The 20,429-nt window shown below is 39.9% G+C and overlaps 1 protein-coding gene across 1 annotated transcript in view; it reads left to right on the plus strand.

Moving 5' to 3' along the window:
• Positions 1-2: 2 nt before the first annotated feature.
• The window catches only part of KDM1A (lysine demethylase 1A), a gene marked incomplete at its 5' end in the record, with an annotated part of 30,076 nt that continues 9,649 nt past the window's right edge, over positions 3-20,429 (plus strand). Inside the window, 13 exons of the mRNA XM_015649063.3 lie at positions 3-182; positions 2,798-2,963; positions 7,710-7,769; positions 11,548-11,681; positions 13,388-13,466; positions 14,367-14,459; positions 15,185-15,291; positions 16,139-16,220; positions 17,469-17,563; positions 18,392-18,534; positions 19,006-19,096; positions 19,691-19,825; positions 20,065-20,138. Of these exons, the coding sequence (XP_015504549.1) occupies positions 3-182; positions 2,798-2,963; positions 7,710-7,769; positions 11,548-11,681; positions 13,388-13,466; positions 14,367-14,459; positions 15,185-15,291; positions 16,139-16,220; positions 17,469-17,563; positions 18,392-18,534; positions 19,006-19,096; positions 19,691-19,825; positions 20,065-20,138 (1,439 nt within the window). The remainder of the gene's footprint in view (positions 183-2,797; positions 2,964-7,709; positions 7,770-11,547; positions 11,682-13,387; positions 13,467-14,366; positions 14,460-15,184; positions 15,292-16,138; positions 16,221-17,468; positions 17,564-18,391; positions 18,535-19,005; positions 19,097-19,690; positions 19,826-20,064; positions 20,139-20,429) is intronic.

The following is a 20,429-nucleotide window of genomic DNA, read 5'->3' on the forward strand; positions in this document are numbered from 1 at the left end:
CTTCGGATAGCGGCGGGGCTTCGGAACGCACGCCCCGCAAGAAGGAGCCGCCGCGGGCCTCGCCTCCGGGCGGTGTGTCCGAGCCGTCGGCCGTCGGGGCCGCCCCTGCGCCCGGCGCCGAAACCACCGGCATCGCCGAGACCCCCGAGGGCCGCAGGACCAGCCGCCGCAAGCGAGCCAAAGTAGGTGTGGGGCGGTCCGGTTGTGGGCCCCGGTGGCGCCTCGTGCGTGACGCGCTCGGGCCGGCAGGCCCCGCTCGGCCGGGCCTCCCTCAGGGCGTCCCGGTCCCGGCCCTTCTCGGCCGGCCCTCCCTCAGGGCGCTTCGGCCCCATTGGGCCGGCTCTTCCTCCCGAAGGGGGTGGGTATCTCGGGACCGAGTGCTCCGGTGTCGCGAGTGCAAAGGACAAACGCGGGCGCGCAGGAGGCCCCGTTGGTTTAAGATTAAGATCTAGATACCCTGTTGTTCTAGCTCACCTTCGTGAGCTCTCGGAGGACTCGTGCCCTGTCATAAAGGAGAGCTTTCTGCAGCTGTTTAGGGACTTCGTTTGCGGTTCCTGATCGGATACCGAGCATTAAAAACACCCCAAATCCATGGCAGTGCATTGGAGCGCTCTTGAGCTTACATTTTATTAGCAAATCCTTCTGTTACTTTGGTATATGGATGCAGCCTCTCGAGGCTCATTTACATGGGATGGTGCTGGTTTTGCAGGGTTGTGAAGGTGATGATCATACTCAGTCTACTGTTCCTCACCTTCCCTGCATTGGTATTGGGAGAGTTGAGTCAGGGCTGCAGAAGGGTGAGATTTGGCAATGAAACCTAACTGTAAAATAATTTGGGTATCTGGTATGTAAATTTCGTCTGTTTTTCTGAATATACGAGAACATTGTGGGGTTTTTTGTTCTGAAGATGTTGAAGATCTTGACTGTGCCTGGGATTGGTGTGTTTGACATGGAAGCTGAAATTACTTCTTGGAACTCTTTTGTCCTGTTGCATTGAATGGGGTTCTTCAGAGCCATTGTGTGATCTGATAACTGGACTGGTCCTTTGCACATAGGAGCTGTTGGGTAGATCAGTTCAGTTCATCTTTTAAATCAAAATAAGGGAGGTGTAGACTGGACATAAGGAAGGCATATTTTACAGTGAGGGTGTTGAGGCCCTGGCACGTGTTGCTCAGAGAAGCTGTGGCTGCCTCATCACTGGAAGTGTTCATGGGCACGTTGGACAGGGCTTGGAGCACCCTGGTCTAGTGAAAGGTGTCCCTTCCAGTGCAAACCACTCTGTGATCTTCAGAGGCAGCATTCCTTCTTTATAGCGGTCTGTTAACTAGTTTGAATTAGTGCTCTATGTGGGTTGTGTATTGGTGATGTTTCTTTGCACTGACAATACCCATCTGTAAAAGCTGTTTGTCTCTTGTTGCACCATCTGTCCCCTTGAGCACTCAGGTCAGCATGAGGCCACCTTCCCATGAACTTTTGTGGTGTGAGCTTAGTTTGGGAGGGTATCTAGGTTAAAAAGAAATCTAGGGAAAAGCTTAGGGTGTTTTATTGAACTTGATTGTTCTTCAAAAGTTGTGGAAGCTCAACGGGAATGGGAGACTTCAAAGGGCCTTTGGACAGAAGTAAATTAAATTTTGTGTGGCTTCAAATACCCGTGGTAATGCATGGATGTGCTGAGTGGTCACTGTTACTTGCTTCAGAGTGGGAGCTCACAGGAGGTCCTGGAGGTGCAACAGTGTGAAAAACTAAATATGCTGGACATTGTGGAATGTAAATATTTAAAAGATAGCAGATCATGGAATATGCTAGTATCTTAAAGAATCCAGGGTTTCCTGTACACACACTTCCCAAAGCTACTTTTAATTGTGCCCATTATTGCTCTTTTTTGGACTGAACTTGTACTATGAAAGATTTTTTCTTCTGGTGAGAAATCCAAAATTGTTTTTGTCATTTCCTAATGGAAGCTGACCTGTTGAATGTTGGAGGATCACTAGTTGCTTTCTTTTTATTTTTCCCATGGCTGCATATTGAGAGATGCTTTTTTCCTTTCCAATCAGTAGGGAAATTTAATAGCAGTATACAGAACTTTTTTCCTTTGTATTAAAACTTAGTTGACTAAGCAGTATGAGGTGCAGCCCTTCCAGGCTAGCTCTTGGGATTTCCATGTTCCTTCAAGTTGGAGTGAGTCTTTTTGGCTGATAATTTTATTTATTTTTACTGGAGAACAGTAACAGAACAAGACATACATAGCAATACAGACTGGGGGGATGAGGGGAAAGGATGTTTCTTGTGTTGAGCCACTAGTGTGACCATTCTAGAAAGGAAGCAGCTGTGAGCCTCTGTACTAGGACAAGATTCCCAGTAAGCAGGAGACCAGGTGGGGAGGGCACAGGTGGGATTTCTGCAGGAAGTCTTGTGTTCACTTCTGGTCATCTGTGCTTAGAAGATGAAATTCAAGTTCAAGCACATGGAGTGGACACAGGGGCTGCTTTTTATCCCTTCGCAGAGCTGTGAAGGAAGGGAAAGGAAACCAGAGAGGTTAAATGATAATATAACACATATAAACTGAGTAGAAAGCTCCTACTATAGAAAGACTTTTTTTTTAGGAGGAGGCAAAAACATTTGGAACTTGTTGAGCTTTGTTGCAGTTTATAACATGGTATCTGCAATAAGAGTCTGCATAAAGTAACTCAAGCCTTTTCTTTCAACTGTAAGCAATTTTGTTACTTGGAACATTAATGTTAGTAGCCTGACTTACAGGCATCTTCAGTGTGTTTATGTTCTGTTGTGCTTTTCACAGGTCGAGTATAGAGAGATGGATGAGAGTCTTGCAAACCTGTCAGAAGATGAGTATTACTCTGAAGAAGAGAGAAATGCTAAAGCTGAGAAAGAGAAAAAACTACCCCCACCACCTCCACCAGCTCCTGCAGAAGAAGAGAATGAAAGTGAGCCAGAGGAGCCGTCTGGTGAGTAGAGAGAGACCTTCTCTGAAAATGTTTACCTGATTTGTTAACAGAAATTAGCTAGGGCCGGGTGTGGCATCATGAATCCCATGTCTGGTTTCAATCTGGTTTTGAATAATTGTTCTACAGTGTTTTTATTTGCTGGCCCCATATGTGGAAGGAGGGGAGAAATGCAAAACAGCCTGATAAAAATAGGAATATACATTAATGTAATTCCAAATGAAGCCAAACCTCTTGTGCTAGATTCTCATGATTCTTACTGAGTTGTCTTTGAAAGCTTATTGACCAGAACAGCCTCTCTGGCTCTCCGCTGCCACACCTGCTCGCTTTCAAAGACTTGCTTATTCCTCAGAGAGAAAAGAGGTTGGGTTTATGGGGGGGTTTGTTATGCAGAGCAGATTTAAACTACTGTGATTCCTGTGGCTTTAAACTATGACTCTAATCTTAAGTTCTGGTTGGATACTGTTTGCTTAAATTTCAGTGCTTTCCTAATTAGTTTACAGCTTCACTTTACACTGAGAAGTTTTTTGGTCAGTCTTGTTCAGGAGGCAGCTTTTGAAATTTGTGGTGGTAGCAGTACCATTGTGTTTACAGCTGCCAGCACTGGCCAAGTCTGTTGGTGAGGTATCACTCAGCTGCCTGGAGGGTCATGCTTTTGCAAAGTTCAGAGTCAAGAAATTTCATGAGATAATGTGTATATTAGTTGGTGTTAGACAGGAGCTGAAATCTGGTAGTTAAGTGTTTGCAGGTTCATCACTGATGTAAGTCACTGTTAGTCCTCAGTTGTCTTAATTTTCTTTTTGTCTGACAGGTTTGAGAACATAGGACTGATGTTAGCTTGGGAATACCTACCCTGAGTTGCAGAAAAAATATGAAAAGCTCTGGGTGTGTTTTATCCCTGGCAGTTTGCCACTGTAGCCTCTCCTTGTTGCAGCTATTGGCTCCTGCCTCAATTCAGGAATGCTATAACTCATATGCTTGACTGAAATACTTGCAGTGATAAAAATCCTGCCACCCCAGTTGTAGCTGATGTAGCAAAAATGGGAGTTTAATAGGTGTAGTTACATAAGTATTTTAAGCTTACTGTTTCATTTAGCTTAGATGACATGTTAAGTCCTTGAGACCTAATATTAATACACATTTTTATTTCTCTCAGATTCCATTTTGTGCCTCTAAGAATGATTATTGAAATCAGTTTGAGGCATAATCAGTGAAGTACAGTGGAACAGGTTTTGTCCCATGAAGGAAGAAACATTGAAGATCAGTAGTGATAAGTCATGCTGTTCTATACACACAACAGCCTGTTAGACAGTTGTTTTGCAAGGACTGTATTTAGCTGTCTAAATACAATCAATTTTCAAACAGTCTGTATCTAGCTGCCTAGAAATGAGTAGATTTCAGGTCATCATATAATTTCTCTGTTCCTAGAAATTCTGTGAATATGCATGAAGCAATGAAGTAGTAAAAAGACAGATTCCATAGCTACTCTTGCTGTAATTTTAAAGGTTTCTGACACTATATATGTTTGTGGATCTCTCTATTTTTGTCTTTATTAATATAGGTGTCAAGAACATCAGGTCATCTTATGCTGGCTATTAAAAGTGCATTGAAACTTCTAATTCAGCCACCCTTTAGAAGGAGGAGGCGGCGTGGAGTCTGCTATATATAAAAGCAGTGTTTATAATTGAGATTTTCACTCTCTGTCACTTTGAAGGAAGAATTGAAGTGTTCAATAAGAAATACTAAATTGGAAAGTAATATTAGAGTAGGATTACATACTGAAAATCTAAAATTTTAGTTAGCCTGGGTATTACTGTTAATTTTTTTTCATTGCAGACCTTAAAAAACTCATTTCTGTGTTTAAAGCCTGTAAAAATGCAGGTAATGCAGTAGAGACATAAAGTTGTCACATTATAGCTTTTGAGCTGAAAAGCCTGATTGTGCAACTTAAAAATGTCCTGGTGCTAGTGTCTGCCTGTCCCCACACACAGCTTATGGTGAAGGGGATGATTAAATGGCACTCTACAGGTGACAGCACAATGTTGGTCATCCTTGAGTAGTTTCCATTCATGTGTTCAGCTGTGGGGAATTCCAGGTGTTTTGGCTGTTACAGTCTGGATTGCAAGATATACTGCATGCTATTGCAGAGCAGTTTTAAAAGGTGTGTGACAGTATTTCATGGTTAAGATAACTTCCTTAGAGTATCTCTTCTCTATTTGCTTGAGGAATACTGTCTAATAGCAAAAAGCTTCCAAACTCCCTTTCAGTGCTGACTGATGACATTTGTGTTCTTGTTTGCCAGTATCCCTTTTGGAATCAAGGAACTTGCTTATTTTATTGTTTTTTGGGGTTTTTTCCTCTAAAAATCTTTGTTTTATTTTTTCTCATTAAATTGGATTTTTATTTTTAGAACTATGGAGGATTTTCTTACTTGCTCCTCGCCTGTTAGTGTTGTCAGTATCCCTACTTTGTGGTGATCCTATATTTTTAGGTGCTGTTTTCCAAGAAACTGAATATGATCAAGATTAAGATCAAGGAGATGGTCAAACTTAGTGGTGCATTGTCTCTATTTTATCTGACTGGTCTGTTTTCCTAAATAAATTCAGTACTCTGTGATACTTATGTGCAGTTACTCTTAACTTTGAGACAGTGGATAATTATATGAAGTAGATTCCTTTGTGGACCTTCTTCCTCATTGCCCTTCAGCTCACCGTCTCTTGTTCTGTTGCCTCAAGACTTTGAGCAGATTCTGCTCATGTTCTATTGAGCTGCAGTAGTTTGATGTTAACAGGGATCAGTGGTTTGCTTGCTGCTAGTTCCTTTACAGCTAGAACCTTTCTTCCAGTGAAGGAGAGGCAATCTTCTCTATCAGACCTTGTTTCCATACTTCTCTGCTCAGACTGAGTAGCATTTAGAATTGTGTCTAAACAATAAGTAACAGTGATGAGAAGAGGAAGATTCTGATTTCTTTTTGTAAGTAAGCTGAGAGCAATTTTTTCCCCTCTGCTCATTGTCAGTGTTAATTGAGGGATTATGAATGCCATAGACTTAAGTCAGAATCTGTTTAATTTCTTGATTTATGGAAGGCACAGGTGAAACTCTTATTGCAAATTAATGGCCTATGCTTGACTGTAAATATTCATATTTCAATTGTGTTAGTCTCTCCCAGAATGGAAGCAAGTCTTGAAAATGTTCCCTGCAAAATAAAGTTCTTGCAATGCAGATCAAGTGACAAATTATATCTTGCTGTTGCAGATATGTGTATTCACAGAATCCTAACTTGGGTCTTGTGAGGCCTATCAAAATACAGTTATTTGTCACAGTCTCTGTTGAGTTTTATTTCCCTGCTGGCAGACTTGATTTTATACAAGTACTAACTATGGCTTCTCTTCTGTACTGAAAGAAAATGTCTGTCTTGTTTCAGTTCTTATTTTGGTTTTTCTGTAGATGTTTAATGTTGTGACATTCTAGATTAATCCAGTATAGCACAGTATGGAAACTTTTGTTTAACTTTCTGTGTCTTGCTTTAGGGGTTAAATCTGTCGTTCAGATGAAATTCTTCTCAGTTAGTGTGTCCCCTAAGAGCCTTAAATTACATTCTGGCAAAATTGTTCAGCCAGATTCTCAAGAGTATTAACAATTGTGAGTTTAGCCTCAGGTTACACCTTGCCCTTACCTGTTTGGAGATTACAGCTGAACAGTTATGCTCTAGGAAGCGGCTGTTCCATTCCAGTGACCATTGCAGTGTGTTTCATTGCGTGTTGGTTTGGACTTGCTGATTGTTGAAGCGTGTGGTTTGAAGGAGCCTTGGTACAGCACTGAGCCATGTGGAGTGTGTCGTGGCTTCCTGAGCTCTGCAGGTGAAGGGATTTCAGGCAACCATCTGATGGTGGAAGAATATTGCTCATGAGCTCAACTCTGAACTGGTGTCTCCTGTGAAGTGAGCAGTGTGTGAGGTGTGTAATGGCTTTGTTCCTGCAGACACTGCAGCTGTACTCATCTCTCTTCTCAGCGTGCTCTGTTCCTGCTTGTGTTGCAGTCTTGTTTAGGACTTAGTTGCAGGCTAAGGTAATTCTGAGACTTCTTCAGGTCTTTCGGATGAGTGCTTAGCCTTTCTGCATGTTTCCACCCCTGGGAATGTTGAAAGACTGATGTCTTTCAGTGCTGGGTATTGATCACATCACTGATCAGTGGAATGATGGCTTCAAAGACAATCTTAGTGTGCTAGAACACTGAGGGTGTGTCAAGGGTACTGAAACCAAAATAAGTGGTCTGAGCCTTTCAAGCATTGTTTTAGCATCAAGCTTAAAGGAAGGGTTTATGGGGAAAAAAAATAGGGTTCCTGAACATAAGAGGGTTTTCAAAATGCTTTAAACTATCTCCTTGGGATATGGGGACACTTGGGAGCATCAAAGGCAAGATTATCAAATTCTTAGGGTTTGAGATCCATAGAATCTTATGGTATCCATCTGCAAAATTAAAAGTATTTAGCCACCAGGAATGCTGTGTATGGTGTACTTCTTTATTTCCCATAAAATCTGATGTAAAGCATTCCAGTAACCTGGATAACACTTTAGAACATAATTTTTTGGTGCCCTGAACCTAGGTTCCAGAAGATGGGATTCTCAGAAAATGGGTTTAGTTAGTTGGTGAAATTTAATACCTAAAACGCCAACTGCCGGGCCTTTATGTCCAGTATGGTTTAACTTATGGAGTAAGGTCCCTGAGTTCTCCTCTTTCCTTCCACAGGGCAAGCAGGAGGACTTCAAGACGACAGTTCTGGAGGGTATGGAGACGGCCAAGCATCAGGTGAGGGTGGCGTTTGATGCTTGCCACTGAGTAGCAAGAGCCGCCAGGTTAGGGATTGATGCTTGCAAGTGCGCATGGGTGTGGTTGTCCCAAATTTAGCAAGAGATGCAGGAGTTGTGTACCCACCTGTTTAAAAAGTGTGGGGTATTGAGATTTCAGTTGAGGTCTATCACAACTGTGGAAAAGGGCGCTAGCTAACCTGTGTTGAAATGCCTCAGGCCGATCTCTCATCCCTCCACTCCTCTCCATGTTCAGAGGAGTCTAAATGTACAGAAATCTTCTTACCTAGCCAGTTTGTACCACCTAGATTGACACAGAGAGCTTTAGAACAGTATACCCTTTTTTCTAATCTGCTGAAGAAAACATAGCATGGAGTACCTTTTTGCTCCTATCTTTTTGTCTTTTGAAAGGGTTTGTGTTTGACCTGTGTGCCAGCACTTAGCCCAGGAGATTGTGTGCTGGGCAGATTCATAGTCTGCTGCTCGCTGGACTGGATTGTGAATTTCTTTTGCCATTTGGCCTTGGTACTGCTGCTGGCAGTACTCACTGCTTCATTCACAGGATTGGTGTCTTTACTCTTAAGTACTTGGAGTGCTACTTAAAATCTTCCTCCAACTCTGCTGCTTTTGCTCTCACTTCAGGATTAGGGTTTTAAACAAGAGTCAAAGGCTCCAGAACCTATTCTGAACCTCCAAGTTGCTCTTTTTGACGCAAATAGAAATTCAAGATACTCATCTAAGAGTGCATCCTTTGCTGTTGTAAGTAAGGGAGCCAAATACTGTTACGGATGTTACCACTTGCATGGAAGTGCTGGATGTTATGGCTCATGGGCTTAAGGATGCAATGCCTATTTCATTGTTAGGTAGGCATTGGCTGATTGGAAATTCTGCATATTTTGCATTTTGTGTTACATGCTGAGAGTATGCTCTAACAACCAATTTGACAGCAAAATCCTTTTACTCAGTGTGTTCATCTGCAGATGTTTTAGTAAGTCTTCAAATGAGCTGCATCCCTCAGGATTTCTTCTGTGGGGAAGAAACTCAATGCTCAAAATTTTAGCCAATTAGTTGCTAGTGCTGAATGTCAGGAAATGGGCAAGTGTGTGTGCATAAGTGTGTGTGAAGAGGAGCTGATAATCCAGTCTAGGCAGAACCTTCCCAAGGAGAAACATGTAGTTTTGAGCTGCTAATCCCTGTAAAGTGTGGCTTTCATGAAATACAAGCAGTAAGGGTGTGAAATGGGATTTAGTCAGCCTGAAATCCAAATCCATTTAGATTTGAGCTTTGTAGTTGCAGAAGTAAATTCAAGGATATTTAGTTCTTATAAGATCTTCCAGTGGTTGGCCAAATAAAAATGCTATCTTTGCTATTAATAGCTATGCTTTTTCTAAATTCTTGTATGGAACACTCTTGTGGGTTGTTTTATTAGCTTTTTTTGTTTCTTCTTTATTTATTTTTTTTTTCCTTTACTTTTTTTTCCTGAGTACCTGTGCTCATCTGGAGCTACTCTGTTATTCTAGTTTTAAAGTTTGGGTATTGCCATGAAAGGTATATGGCCTTAAAAGCCCCACCAACTCAACCCACCTTGGGAGTTCTTTTCAAAGCTGTTAGCAGCACCATGTTCTGTGGCTGCTCAGTTTGAAGAAATAAATCCCAAAGCTTTTCAAGAAACTGCTGAGTTGCCTTAAATCCACACATCTGAGACTTTGCTGGTGTTTGATGAGTATGTGACTTTTTAGCAGGTAGCTGCAGAAATACACTTCTTTTAGCCCAAACCCATAAGAGAGAGCCGGGTTCAGCATTTCAAGTCTTTAACTGGCCATTCTCTGAAAATTATGCTGCTGAGCTTTTTGCTAGCACTTGAGGATCTAGAACCTTAATTAAGATCATTAGCATTAATAAAGTATCAGAGAATTGGTAACTGGTTTGATTTCCCTGCCCAGTTTTACAGAATTCATCGTTGAGCATGTGCATTCCTGTGCCGATTTTGGCACACTTGGGCCAGGTTAGCTGGAAGGACAGCAGAGGGGCTGGGGAATGGTTGTTACTGGAGAATCTGAAGTTGTACCAGAGCTGTGGGTTTCTATTCCATAGATGAATATAAGTGCAGGAAACATTGTGGGTGTGTCAACTTCTCCTATGTTTAATTTTATTTTACTTGCAATACTCTCTAGCTTGTGTTACTAATTTCTTCTTGTAAAATTTGTGTAAATGATTGCAGACAGTTTTCTTTACCTTGAGCCATCACACAGATCTTTTGATCTTTACTTGTGAATGAGTTTTTGGTTGCCAGGTTGTTTTTTTTTTTGTTGGTTTTTTGTTTGGTTTGGGTTTTTTTCCTTCTTATTGTGGGGTTTTTTTTGTTTAATTAGGTTTTTTGTGTGGTTGTTTTTGGTTGGTTTGTTTTGGGGGGTTTTGTTATGGTTTTACTTTGGGGTTTTTTTATTAATTTCACAACCATTTCCTTCCTTAATTTTTTTTTCAGCACCTTTGGGAAGTAAAAAGGCTTGGAAATTAAAGAGGTGTATGGTGGCACCAGAATTAAAAGCAGGGAATTCCTCTCTCTGGTACATTTACATGTACTGCTGTACATGAACTTCAAACTCTTAAACGGTTGTCTTGGTTAGTGTAACACACTGCAAGCTTGTATTTATTTTGCTATTTATTGTAGTCTTTTGAGCAGTTCCAGTTTCAGCAAGTGATCTTAATCATACTGTATTACTTGTGGAGGGTTCTGCCCCTGGGATGTATTGGCTTCTATCTTTCTAGATTGAATGCCTTGTCCTCTGTCCTGATCAAAATCACTTCTAGGACATGGGAGATTGATGTTTTTCATGCTGTATTTCACATCTCAGTACTTTGTTTTGCTCTCTGTGCCTGCAGGATTTGCTTTCTGCACTCGTGCTGTAGCACTTGTTGCAGCTGTGTCTTAGTTTGTCACTTAGTTTTTTTCTATAGTACAACATCAGAGACTGAGGAAAGCAGGGTACAGAAATGTAGTTACATCACAGCCAGCATGGGAATTGGTAGATGTGCTGGTTCCTGTATGAATGTTTTCCATGGAGAAAACCTCTCCTGGATGGGTTCAGCATCAGTCTTTCACATGTGGAGTGTTTAAAAAGAAAAGTAGGAAATCTGTTGTAGGCAGCACTTGGAGAGGGAGCACAGGAAATGCATAAGTGTGATTGTGTTTCATTGTACTGCCTGCTGTAAATATATCAGATATGCAAAATTAGAGTTTAAGGTGGGTTCCTCTAGCTGGAGGAAGTCAGTGCAAGTTAAGCTTTGAGAAGCAGGTGAGAGGGGGTGGTAGACACTGTGCTTGTATATTACAGATATATTGGCTTTGAACAGGTTCTAAAATGGTTTTCTGGTTCTGTTAGAAACTGGAAACCACACAAATTAAGGACAGCATCTAAAATAGTTATGTTTTATTGTTAATACACATATGTGTGTGTGTGTGTGTGTGTGTGTGTGTGTGTGTTATATATAATGTATTGATATGTGCCCATGTCCCACTGAATTTTAGGGCTTTGTTTTTTGGGGGGTTTTGTTTGATTGTTTATCTCCCCTGTAGTGTAGCTTTTTCATTATCTTTAGATACCTGTAATTCAAAGAACTGTTGACTTGGACACTGTATGTCTTGCAGATATAAATAAAAGTACTAAAGAAAGCATCTCATGAAATTGGCCACCATATCACGTCATGGCTGAAAGCACTGGCTAGGAAGGGTAGTGTTCCTTTGCAGTGCCTGTAGACTACTTGTCTTTTTATTGTAGGTGTGGAGGGTGCAGCTTTCCAGAGTAGACTTCCACATGACCGTATGACATCTCAAGAAGCTGCCTGCTTCCCTGATATAATCAGTGGGCCACAGCAGACTCAGAAGGTGTTTCTGTACATCAGGAACCGCACCGTAAGTTTGTCGTAAAAGTATTGGTGAAAAAAGGGTAGGAAATTTGTGTACCTTGCTAAGACTTTATGGCAGTTACCATGTCTAGCAGTTGATGGAATTTTTGGTTTTGAGACAGTGGGGTTGAATTTCTGGCGTCCTGTCATGCTCTCAAGTTGTTAAGATATGTGCTATCCAGTTCTTGATTAAAGCAGTGCTGTGAGCAGCATAAAGAAACTCTGGGGTACTTACAACATCCAAAACAGGGATCGAGGCTTTCCTCCTGTATTTTGTAAAGAATATTTTAGAAAATTGAAATCATGTTAAAAAAATTTCAGTAGGAAAGCAAGAAATACTTCAAAAATTGCTGAGTTACTATAGTTAAGAGACAGAAGAGACCTTATGCACCACTCAGTTTTTTCACAGACTGAAGATGACCAAGAAACATCATTGGGTATTGATCATGGTAGCACCCAGTGCTTAATAACTTAAGTTATTTAAAATTTATGTGTGGTGGACATCTTCACGCTAAGAGCATGACTTCTGCTGTTCCTGTAAATTTTTCCTCTAACTCAAGTTGTAACTTCTGAGAAGTCATGAGATGTGTAAAAACAGGCCAGAGCATGCCAAAGAATTTGGAAAACAATTTGCACAAAATAAATAGTGAGTAATCCTTTAACAAATGTGTTGGAAGCAGAAAAACCTTCCACTGAAATTAAGAAATTACTGGAGAGAGATATTTGCATGAAAAAGCTGCACTGCTGGTCTGTGGGCCTTATTCACTACAGAGGAACTTGGAGAAGTTCCTGAGCAGGAATCCTATTTGAGGAAGGCTTGTGAGAGAAACACTTCCAGTGAGAATAGCAGAGACTGTGGAACTGCTGATATGAACCCAGTGCTCAGCAGAGCTGCAAACTGCAGTGAGCAGCCTCTTAATTAGCCATTCACCTCAAAAAGCCTCCCAAATGATAAAGAAATTATTTCTTGATCGTTCCTATTCATTATGGTTGTAGGATTTCCATTTTAATTTGGCCTCTGTGAGGAACTGTGAAGCTCAGTAATACAACTCTAGAGAAATACCCAAATAAAGGACTAATTATAGAATACATAATGGAGTGGAAGTGCTAGTATGACCTAGATCTAGGCATGCAACAGTAAAGTTATGTATTAACTCCTGCCTCTCTGCTACAAAGTAGGAGTTCTGTGGGGAAAACAGTTAATTTTTTTTCTATATGAAAATATAGGTGATAAATGTGACATGATACCATCGTATCATAGACAATTATTCCTGCTTGATTTTTGAACTGCAAATGTCTTGTAAATACGCTTTTTTTGTGTACATGTGGCCAGTGTAGTCCATGGTCATGTTCTATATTGGTGAAGATGGATTGGATCATTAAATGTCAGAGATCAATAAACCTTATAACATGATAAGTGCAGCTGTAGCCTTTATGAAAATATGAAATCTGGTGCCAAAAAGACACTGCTGGCTGCACACATCTTTGTGCTACCTTGGTTCCTCTTATTTGAAATGATGTGAGATTTTCAGACTGTGTTGCACCTTAAGGAACACTGGAAGGTGAAGTTCAGTGTGGCTTGTGTAGTCCTGCCAAAGTTAAATTCATTAGAGGGCTTCATCTCCTGACAGTATTTGGTAGCACACACATGCCTGGAAAACACCTCTTTTGTATTGCTTAGTATGATATGTTGTATTGTTTGTTTAAATACAGCTGCAGCTCTGGTTGGATAACCCAAAGATTCAGCTGACATTTGAAGCAACTATCCAACAGTTAGAAGCACCTTATAATAGTAAGTCAAGTTTTTTGTTTCCAAAATCATACTGTATATATCAGTGCTGTTTTCTTTCACTTTTGTTTGTGGAAAAGCTGCTTCAGATGCTTCAGTCCTTAGTGGAGCTTTGTGAGTGGTTGTGTATAGACTGGGATATTGCATTTTATACTCATGGTTCACATTTGGTGGAGTTCATTGTCTGGTAAAGAAATACCACTACCAGGATTCATAAAAGATGGATTGTTACAGTAGTGCTAATTCATGTGCAGCTTTTAAGGTTTGCTATGGCTTCTTGGTGGTTCTCAGCTGTAAAATGTTATTAATCATAAGGTTTTTTGAGAGGTTTTTTTTTAAGACTTAAACAGACTGTGATGCAAAAAGGCAGTAGGAAGAGTGAGGAGTTACTTCTTGCAAATGGAGACCATTCCACACTTCTCAGAAAAGATTCCAATAAACTGGGAAAAGGTGGAGGGCAGCCATAAAAACATAATTGAAGAAGAAAATAGTGCTGAAAAGAATGCAAATATACTGTCAAGGATTGCAAAATAGTGAACTACTGTGCTTTTAAAAATAAAATTGAGAATTCAGTGCTGCAGTAAGTATTGGCATAATACCAATAATCACAATTCTGTGTCATTACCTTGGGATTTTGCAGTTTCAGAAAAGGTGTTCTTCTTCACTAGAGTAAAAGAAGTTCTGTACAGCTTTTCAGGCAGGATTCAAAACTGCAGTACAGCATGGGTGTTTTTCAGAAAAGCAGCCTCAGGCCTCCTCAGAAGGATGAGTGGGTCAGTAGCAGAGCTGTAGGGCAGGATGTGTTTAGTGGGACTTGACCAGATTGCTGCTGTGAATATGTCCTCAGTACATACGTGCTGCTGAACATGCAGAATAATTTGGAAACTTTATACATTCTTTTAGGTGACACAGTGCTCGTTCACAGGGTTCACAGCTACCTGGAGCGTCATGGGCTGATTAACTTTGGGATCTACAAAAGAGTGAAGCCCCTTCCAAGTAGGAAACTTGTGCATTGTTTCTAATTGAAGTTTTGTTCTTTTGTTCCATGATTTCTTAGGACAGTTTTTTGATTGCTTTTTAGAATTGGAGTGCTAAGAAAAAAAAGGCTGGAAAGCCATCTGACTGTTGATGTTAATGTGTTATATTTTGGCATAGAGAAGCCATGTATTTATGTAAATCACTTTGAGAGGAAAAAAATCTTGGCAAATCATCTGTAGATAATTCAGTGACTGTCACTTTTTAATGAGTTATCTTGGTTCTCATTTAAAGTCAGAAACACAATATTGTACTTAGGTCTGTTACATGCTTATCTGATTCTTGAATTTTGCAAGTGAACTTCTCTGCCCTTTTTAAGTTTTATTCTTCTGGGGCAGAAATAAATAAAACTATGATACTTTGTCCCCAGTAATTAATATGAATTGCATTCTTCTTCAGACAGTTGTCTGGAAGCATTTTTTCTCCTGTTTTCTTCCTTGTCCCAGATGTACTGCTAGTGTATTTTCCTTGTACCTGTCTCAGTGTTACATTCAGAATTACTTTTCCATCATTATATCAAATTACAGTTCTCTTTTTGTTAAAGAGTTTGTTTAATCAGAAGTAGTCGTGAAAAGAAAGCTGCTTTTTGTTCTTAGTATCTCTTAAATGCAACTCTTACGTGACTGTTTGCAATTTAGTACTGCACATATGAAGGACTACTGTAGCTGATTTTTCTCTATCTTTAGCCAAGAAGACAGGAAAGGTGATCATTATTGGTTCTGGAGTCTCTGGGTTGGCAGCAGCTCGCCAGTTGCAGAGTTTTGGAATGGATGTCACAGTTCTGGAAGCCAGAGTATGAATTTTTGTGCTATTTTACTTCTGTGTGGCAACTTAACCAGTAAACCTGTTCAGTACTAGGACAGGTCTGTGTCAGTCAGGATGAATTGCTGATACTGAACCAGCCTCACAAGGAACTGAGCAGATCTGTTCTTGATGGGAGCTGTCTGATGCTTTCTCAGAGCTGGGCTGGATACTCAGGTGTTAGTGCTGTGTACTTGCACCAGGAACAACCTTTAAGGTGTGCTTACACCTTAAAATGACCTTCTTTCATGATTAGAAATTGGTTTTTCATCAGCAGAATGCAAGTCCAGAATGCTAGACTAAAGGGAAGACTAAACAGAATTTCAGGAGTGTATTATTAAGAGTTTGTTAAACTGTGGGAGAGAGTAAGAAAAGCATTGGAAGTTATAGCTGTGTATTGACAGTCTACAAAGTTACAGATATTAAAAAAATATATATAAAGCTAAAAGTCTTTAGGCATCAGGGGGAGGAGGAAATCTAGTGCATAACTAAATTTGTGTGTGGGCAGTTGAAGGGATTGGCTTTGGAATCACAGTGGATCCTGCTGTAAAAATAGTGAAATCTGCCCAAATATGATTAGGCATCTTTTTTTTCTATTTCTTTCCTTTTTTTCTTCTCCTGTTTTTAAATGCTAGTTAAACATTTTATTCCTTAACTTAGGCAAATTAATTGTGATTGAATTTTTTTTTTGAAAAGTGTACATTCTGTTTATTAACCCTTCAGTTAAGAGAATACTTGCACCATGTTTTGTAGGTGTTTCAGTGATTATATTTCAGTATATTTCAGTGAGATGTCTTACTGAATGTAATTGGAGGTTTAATATCTTGTGCTTTTGACAGGACAGAGTAGGAGGACGAGTTGCCACCTTTCGCAAAGGGAATTATGTTGCTGATCTGGGAGCAATGGTGGTAACAGGACTGGGTGAGTTTTTCAAAATCAAAAAGACCGGGGAGGAAAACTGAGGGGCAAAATGCTGTAAATGTGAAACCTTAATGCTGTTTTCTTTCATGGCCAAAATAATTGGGTACTTTTAACTCTTAAAAAAGTGTGTGTTCTTATTCAGCCTTTTTAGCAGTTAGTAGTTTTCATAAATAACAAAGTTACATATGATGGGTGAGACCTTAAAGAGACAGAATGTATTATTTCAGTTTACATGGAGAAACAAGGGAGGAGGGGAAATGCAGAGCCATTCTAAAGAGAAAGCCCTTCTTCAGAGTTTAAACCCCAAAAGTACTTTCTTCACTGATTTCAAAAACAGTTGTAAAAATAATGGAAAACAAGCCAAATTTCTTCTTATTTATTACTGTTTTATGGGATGGCAGTTATTGACACGGTTACTCTGCTAAGAAGATGGGCAAGTGTTTAGTGTGGAATATCCTTCAGCAATGCAGTGAAATGATAAAATGCTGTAAAACCTATAATGAACCCCCATTTTTACTGACAGCCTTAATTTGGTGTCTGTCTCATGATTAGTCTTAGTAAATTGCATACAGAAACTGGTTCCAGACAAAGTACTGAACGTGCACAGTCATGGAAAAACAGATTTCAGTTTGCCTATTGAAAGACTGTAATATTTTTATGTTTAATTCATAGAACCATGGAATCTTAAGGGCTGGAAGGGACATGAAAGATCATCTAGTCCCAATCACCCTTGCCATGGACAGGGACACCTCCCACTAGATCAGGTTACTCAAGGCTTTGTTCGACTTGGTCTTGAGCACTGCCAGGGTTGGGGCATCCACAACCTCCTTGAGCAAGTTGTTCCAGTATCCCACCATCCACACAGGAAAGTACTTCCTAATAATCCAGCCTAAATTTCCCCTCATTCAGTTTATACCCATTACCCCTTGTCATATCAATACTGTTTCTGATGAGAAGGCCCTCTCTGGCTTCTCTGTAGGACCCCTTCAGATACTGGAAGTAGGTATTTGGTGGGTGGGTTTTTTCCATGTCCTCATTGCAGGAATCACTGTGAAGTGCAGACCTTTGGCAGTGTTACACCAGGTCACTGGAATGCATACACTGGAGTTAGTGTTTTAGTCTCTGAAATTGCTTCAACTGTGGAGTTTTTGTTTAATTGCAGACAAATTTTACAGAATTCTCTGTTAAAATAAAAGTGTTATATAAAATTCTCTGTTAAAAAAAAGTGTTATATAAAATCTTTTCCAGGAGGAAATCCCATGGCTGTGGTCAGCAAACAAGTAAATATGGAACTGGCAAAGATCAAACAAAAATGTCCACTTTATGAAGCGAATGGACAAGCTGTAAGTCTGATCCTGTTTCCATGAACCTTCTAAAAAAGAGTATCTCAAGTGTGTTTGTTACCAGGCTACTGGCCTAGCCTAAGATGGCTTCTAGAGAGAGGGAAGAAGGAAGGTGTGTGTCCCTTTTGAGGCAATTTAGTCATTTTGTAGCATACCTGCACATACACTTCTCTTTCCAAATGAGTTTTTACCTTTGCATTTCAGAGGTTTTGTGGAAGCCAAGTTTCTCTCTCCTTTGTTTAAGCCATGCGCGGTTTAACAGATGTGAGGTTTGCTCTTTGCATCACTTGAGCTCTCATCATGTAACAGGTATTTTCACACTGGCAGCACTCACTGTTTAACTGAGTATCATCAGTACAGTTAAATACCACCATTCCATACATGTCCTGCAGTGTTTCTGTCATCCTAGAAAAGCTGCATTGGTAGTTCTTACTCACAGTGACCATTCCAGAGGATAAATTACTGTCTGTCCACTTCACTGGGCTATTGCCAAGCCTTCTAAAGCCTTGTGATTGTGTAGAGCCATCCTACTGTCAGTCTTTTGGCAAGCTTCTGTAGCTTTGATGAACACACCTTATTTTCCAGTAAGGAAATCTTATGAGCCCATAAGGCAGTTTAGTTTTCTCTTGCAAGAGAGATCTGTTGTCATCGTGGTTTCACTGCTCTTGTGCCCATCCTGGCAAAGTGTGACATTATGTTGTACAGACCTTGGTGTCTGACCATTTGAGAGAGCTAAGGATATGAATTTTTTTTTTCCCAAGGGCTATTCTCAGCAGCTGTAGTATTTATGAATGGGTTAAGAACAGTGCTTTTTCTTTTGCCTCCTAGGTTCCCAAAGAGAAAGATGAAATGGTGGAGCAAGAATTTAATCGTCTGCTAGAAGCCACATCCTATCTCAGTCATCAGCTGGATTTTAATGTTCTCAATAATAAGCCTGTCTCCCTAGGCCAGGCTCTGGAGGTTGTCATACAGTAAGTACTTCTCTCCTTTTGGTAGACTTTCCTATTTTGTGGATAAATTTCCAAAAGATACCTGAAACAATTAGGGTGCTCCTAGAGGTAAGCTTTAACGTCTTAATATAGCTGCTTGATCTCATAGATGGTTAAAGGAGCAAACCTCTCTTGCTGAAAGTTTCCTGAAAATCATTGCTACAAGTGACTCAGTGTGATTGGTGTCCACCCATACAGAGCACTGACACTACTTGAAAGCTAGTGGCAATTGTAATGGCCTTTCATAGCAGAAGGTAACTTCACACTGTTTTAGCTAGGCATGTATCCCTTATTTACAGAAAGTTGCATTAATTTTCCAGTTGCCATACAAGTATTTACTAAAATATCCCATGACATGTGGTTTTATTGCATTCCACTAATTAGATTGTGATAATAAATTTTCTCATTAACACAAGGATTTTATGTTGAGCTCTCTCTTTTCAACTTTTCCAGATTGCAGGAGAAGCATGTGAAGGATGAGCAGATTGAGCACTGGAAAAAAATTGTGAAAACACAGGAGGAATTGAAAGATCTTCTTAACAAGGTCAGATGATGACATCTAGAACAAGGTGATAAGCATTGTGTTCCTCAGAAAGTGGCAAAACATACAAAAATGGCCAAAGAAAAATGTCAGAAAATTGCTATTAATGCTGTTCTTAAAATATCTTTTGGCTTAAGACCTACTTAGAAGCTCTGTTAGGACAAAGGTGTCTCCTGCTTGAGGAGGAGAAAAATTGATTAGGCAGAAAACCATAAAATCGAATATGGGAAAAGAAAGGAAGAGGACAGGCATGATAAACAGTGATGTTTCATAGCCTCCTTTAGAGACACTGGTACTGGCTGAGGCTTTTGGGGGCTGTTTAGAAATGTTGACTGTCTTCATTACATGTCTGATTTGTAGTACAGACACAGTGGTTTAGGACTACTTCCATTATTTTTGCTTGTGGTAAATGGACATTTTTTCTATGGAAATTTCTCAAATTAAAAACACTTGTGGACTGCTCTCAAATTACTTCCAACATAGTAAGAAATCAATGATGTTTGAGGTGAATATCCACTTTACACAGTAACTTGTTGAAATCTGCCTTTCATAGTTTTTTTTTTAACATTTCTTCCTTTTCCTGCTCTATCTTTAAAGATGGTGAATTTAAAAGAGAAGATTAAAGAACTTCATCAGCAGTATAAGGAAGCATCAGAAGTGAAGCCACCTCGGGATATTACAGCAGAGTTCCTTGTGAAAAGCAAGCACAGAGATCTGACTGCACTTTGCAAGGTAAAGTATCACATACATACAGTATGTCAGTCTTTGCTCAGGACTTCAGCAGCCAAAAATCAGCCAATTAACCAAATTTTTAAAAAAAAACAAAAAAAACTTGATTTAGTTTCCACTAAATCCATTAAGTGATTTTTTTCTAGTGATTTCTCGAGGCTAGGTCCAGTCTGATCCTACATGATGTCTTCAAGTTCTTTTAGATGTAAACTGGTTTTAATGTTAGTTTTTAATCTTCATAGGAGTATGATGAATTGGCAGAAACACAAGGGAAGCTGGAAGAGAAATTACAAGAACTTGAAGCCAATCCACCAAGGTAAAAATACAAACTAAAAGGATAAATACTTAGGAAAGCAGTTTTTACTACCTTTTTCCTGAGTTTCAAAAATGCTATGGTATGATTTTATTATGGGAACTCAAGGGTACAAAGGTACAGACACAGAATTTGAGTTCTCTCAGCTTTAGAACTCACCTTCCTCATATTTAGAGGTGACCCAAACAGAAAAGGTGGTTCTGAGCTTGGGTGATTCTGTAGAAATCCTGGCAGTAACCTGATCTCAAAAGGCATTTGAGCTTTTAAATACCTTTTTGAGGTTTTAAATATCAG

Source organism: Parus major, chromosome 23 (genome assembly GCF_001522545.3).
Source record: "Parus major isolate Abel chromosome 23, Parus_major1.1, whole genome shotgun sequence".
In the NCBI taxonomy this organism is placed as follows: domain Eukaryota; kingdom Metazoa; phylum Chordata; class Aves; order Passeriformes; family Paridae; genus Parus; species Parus major.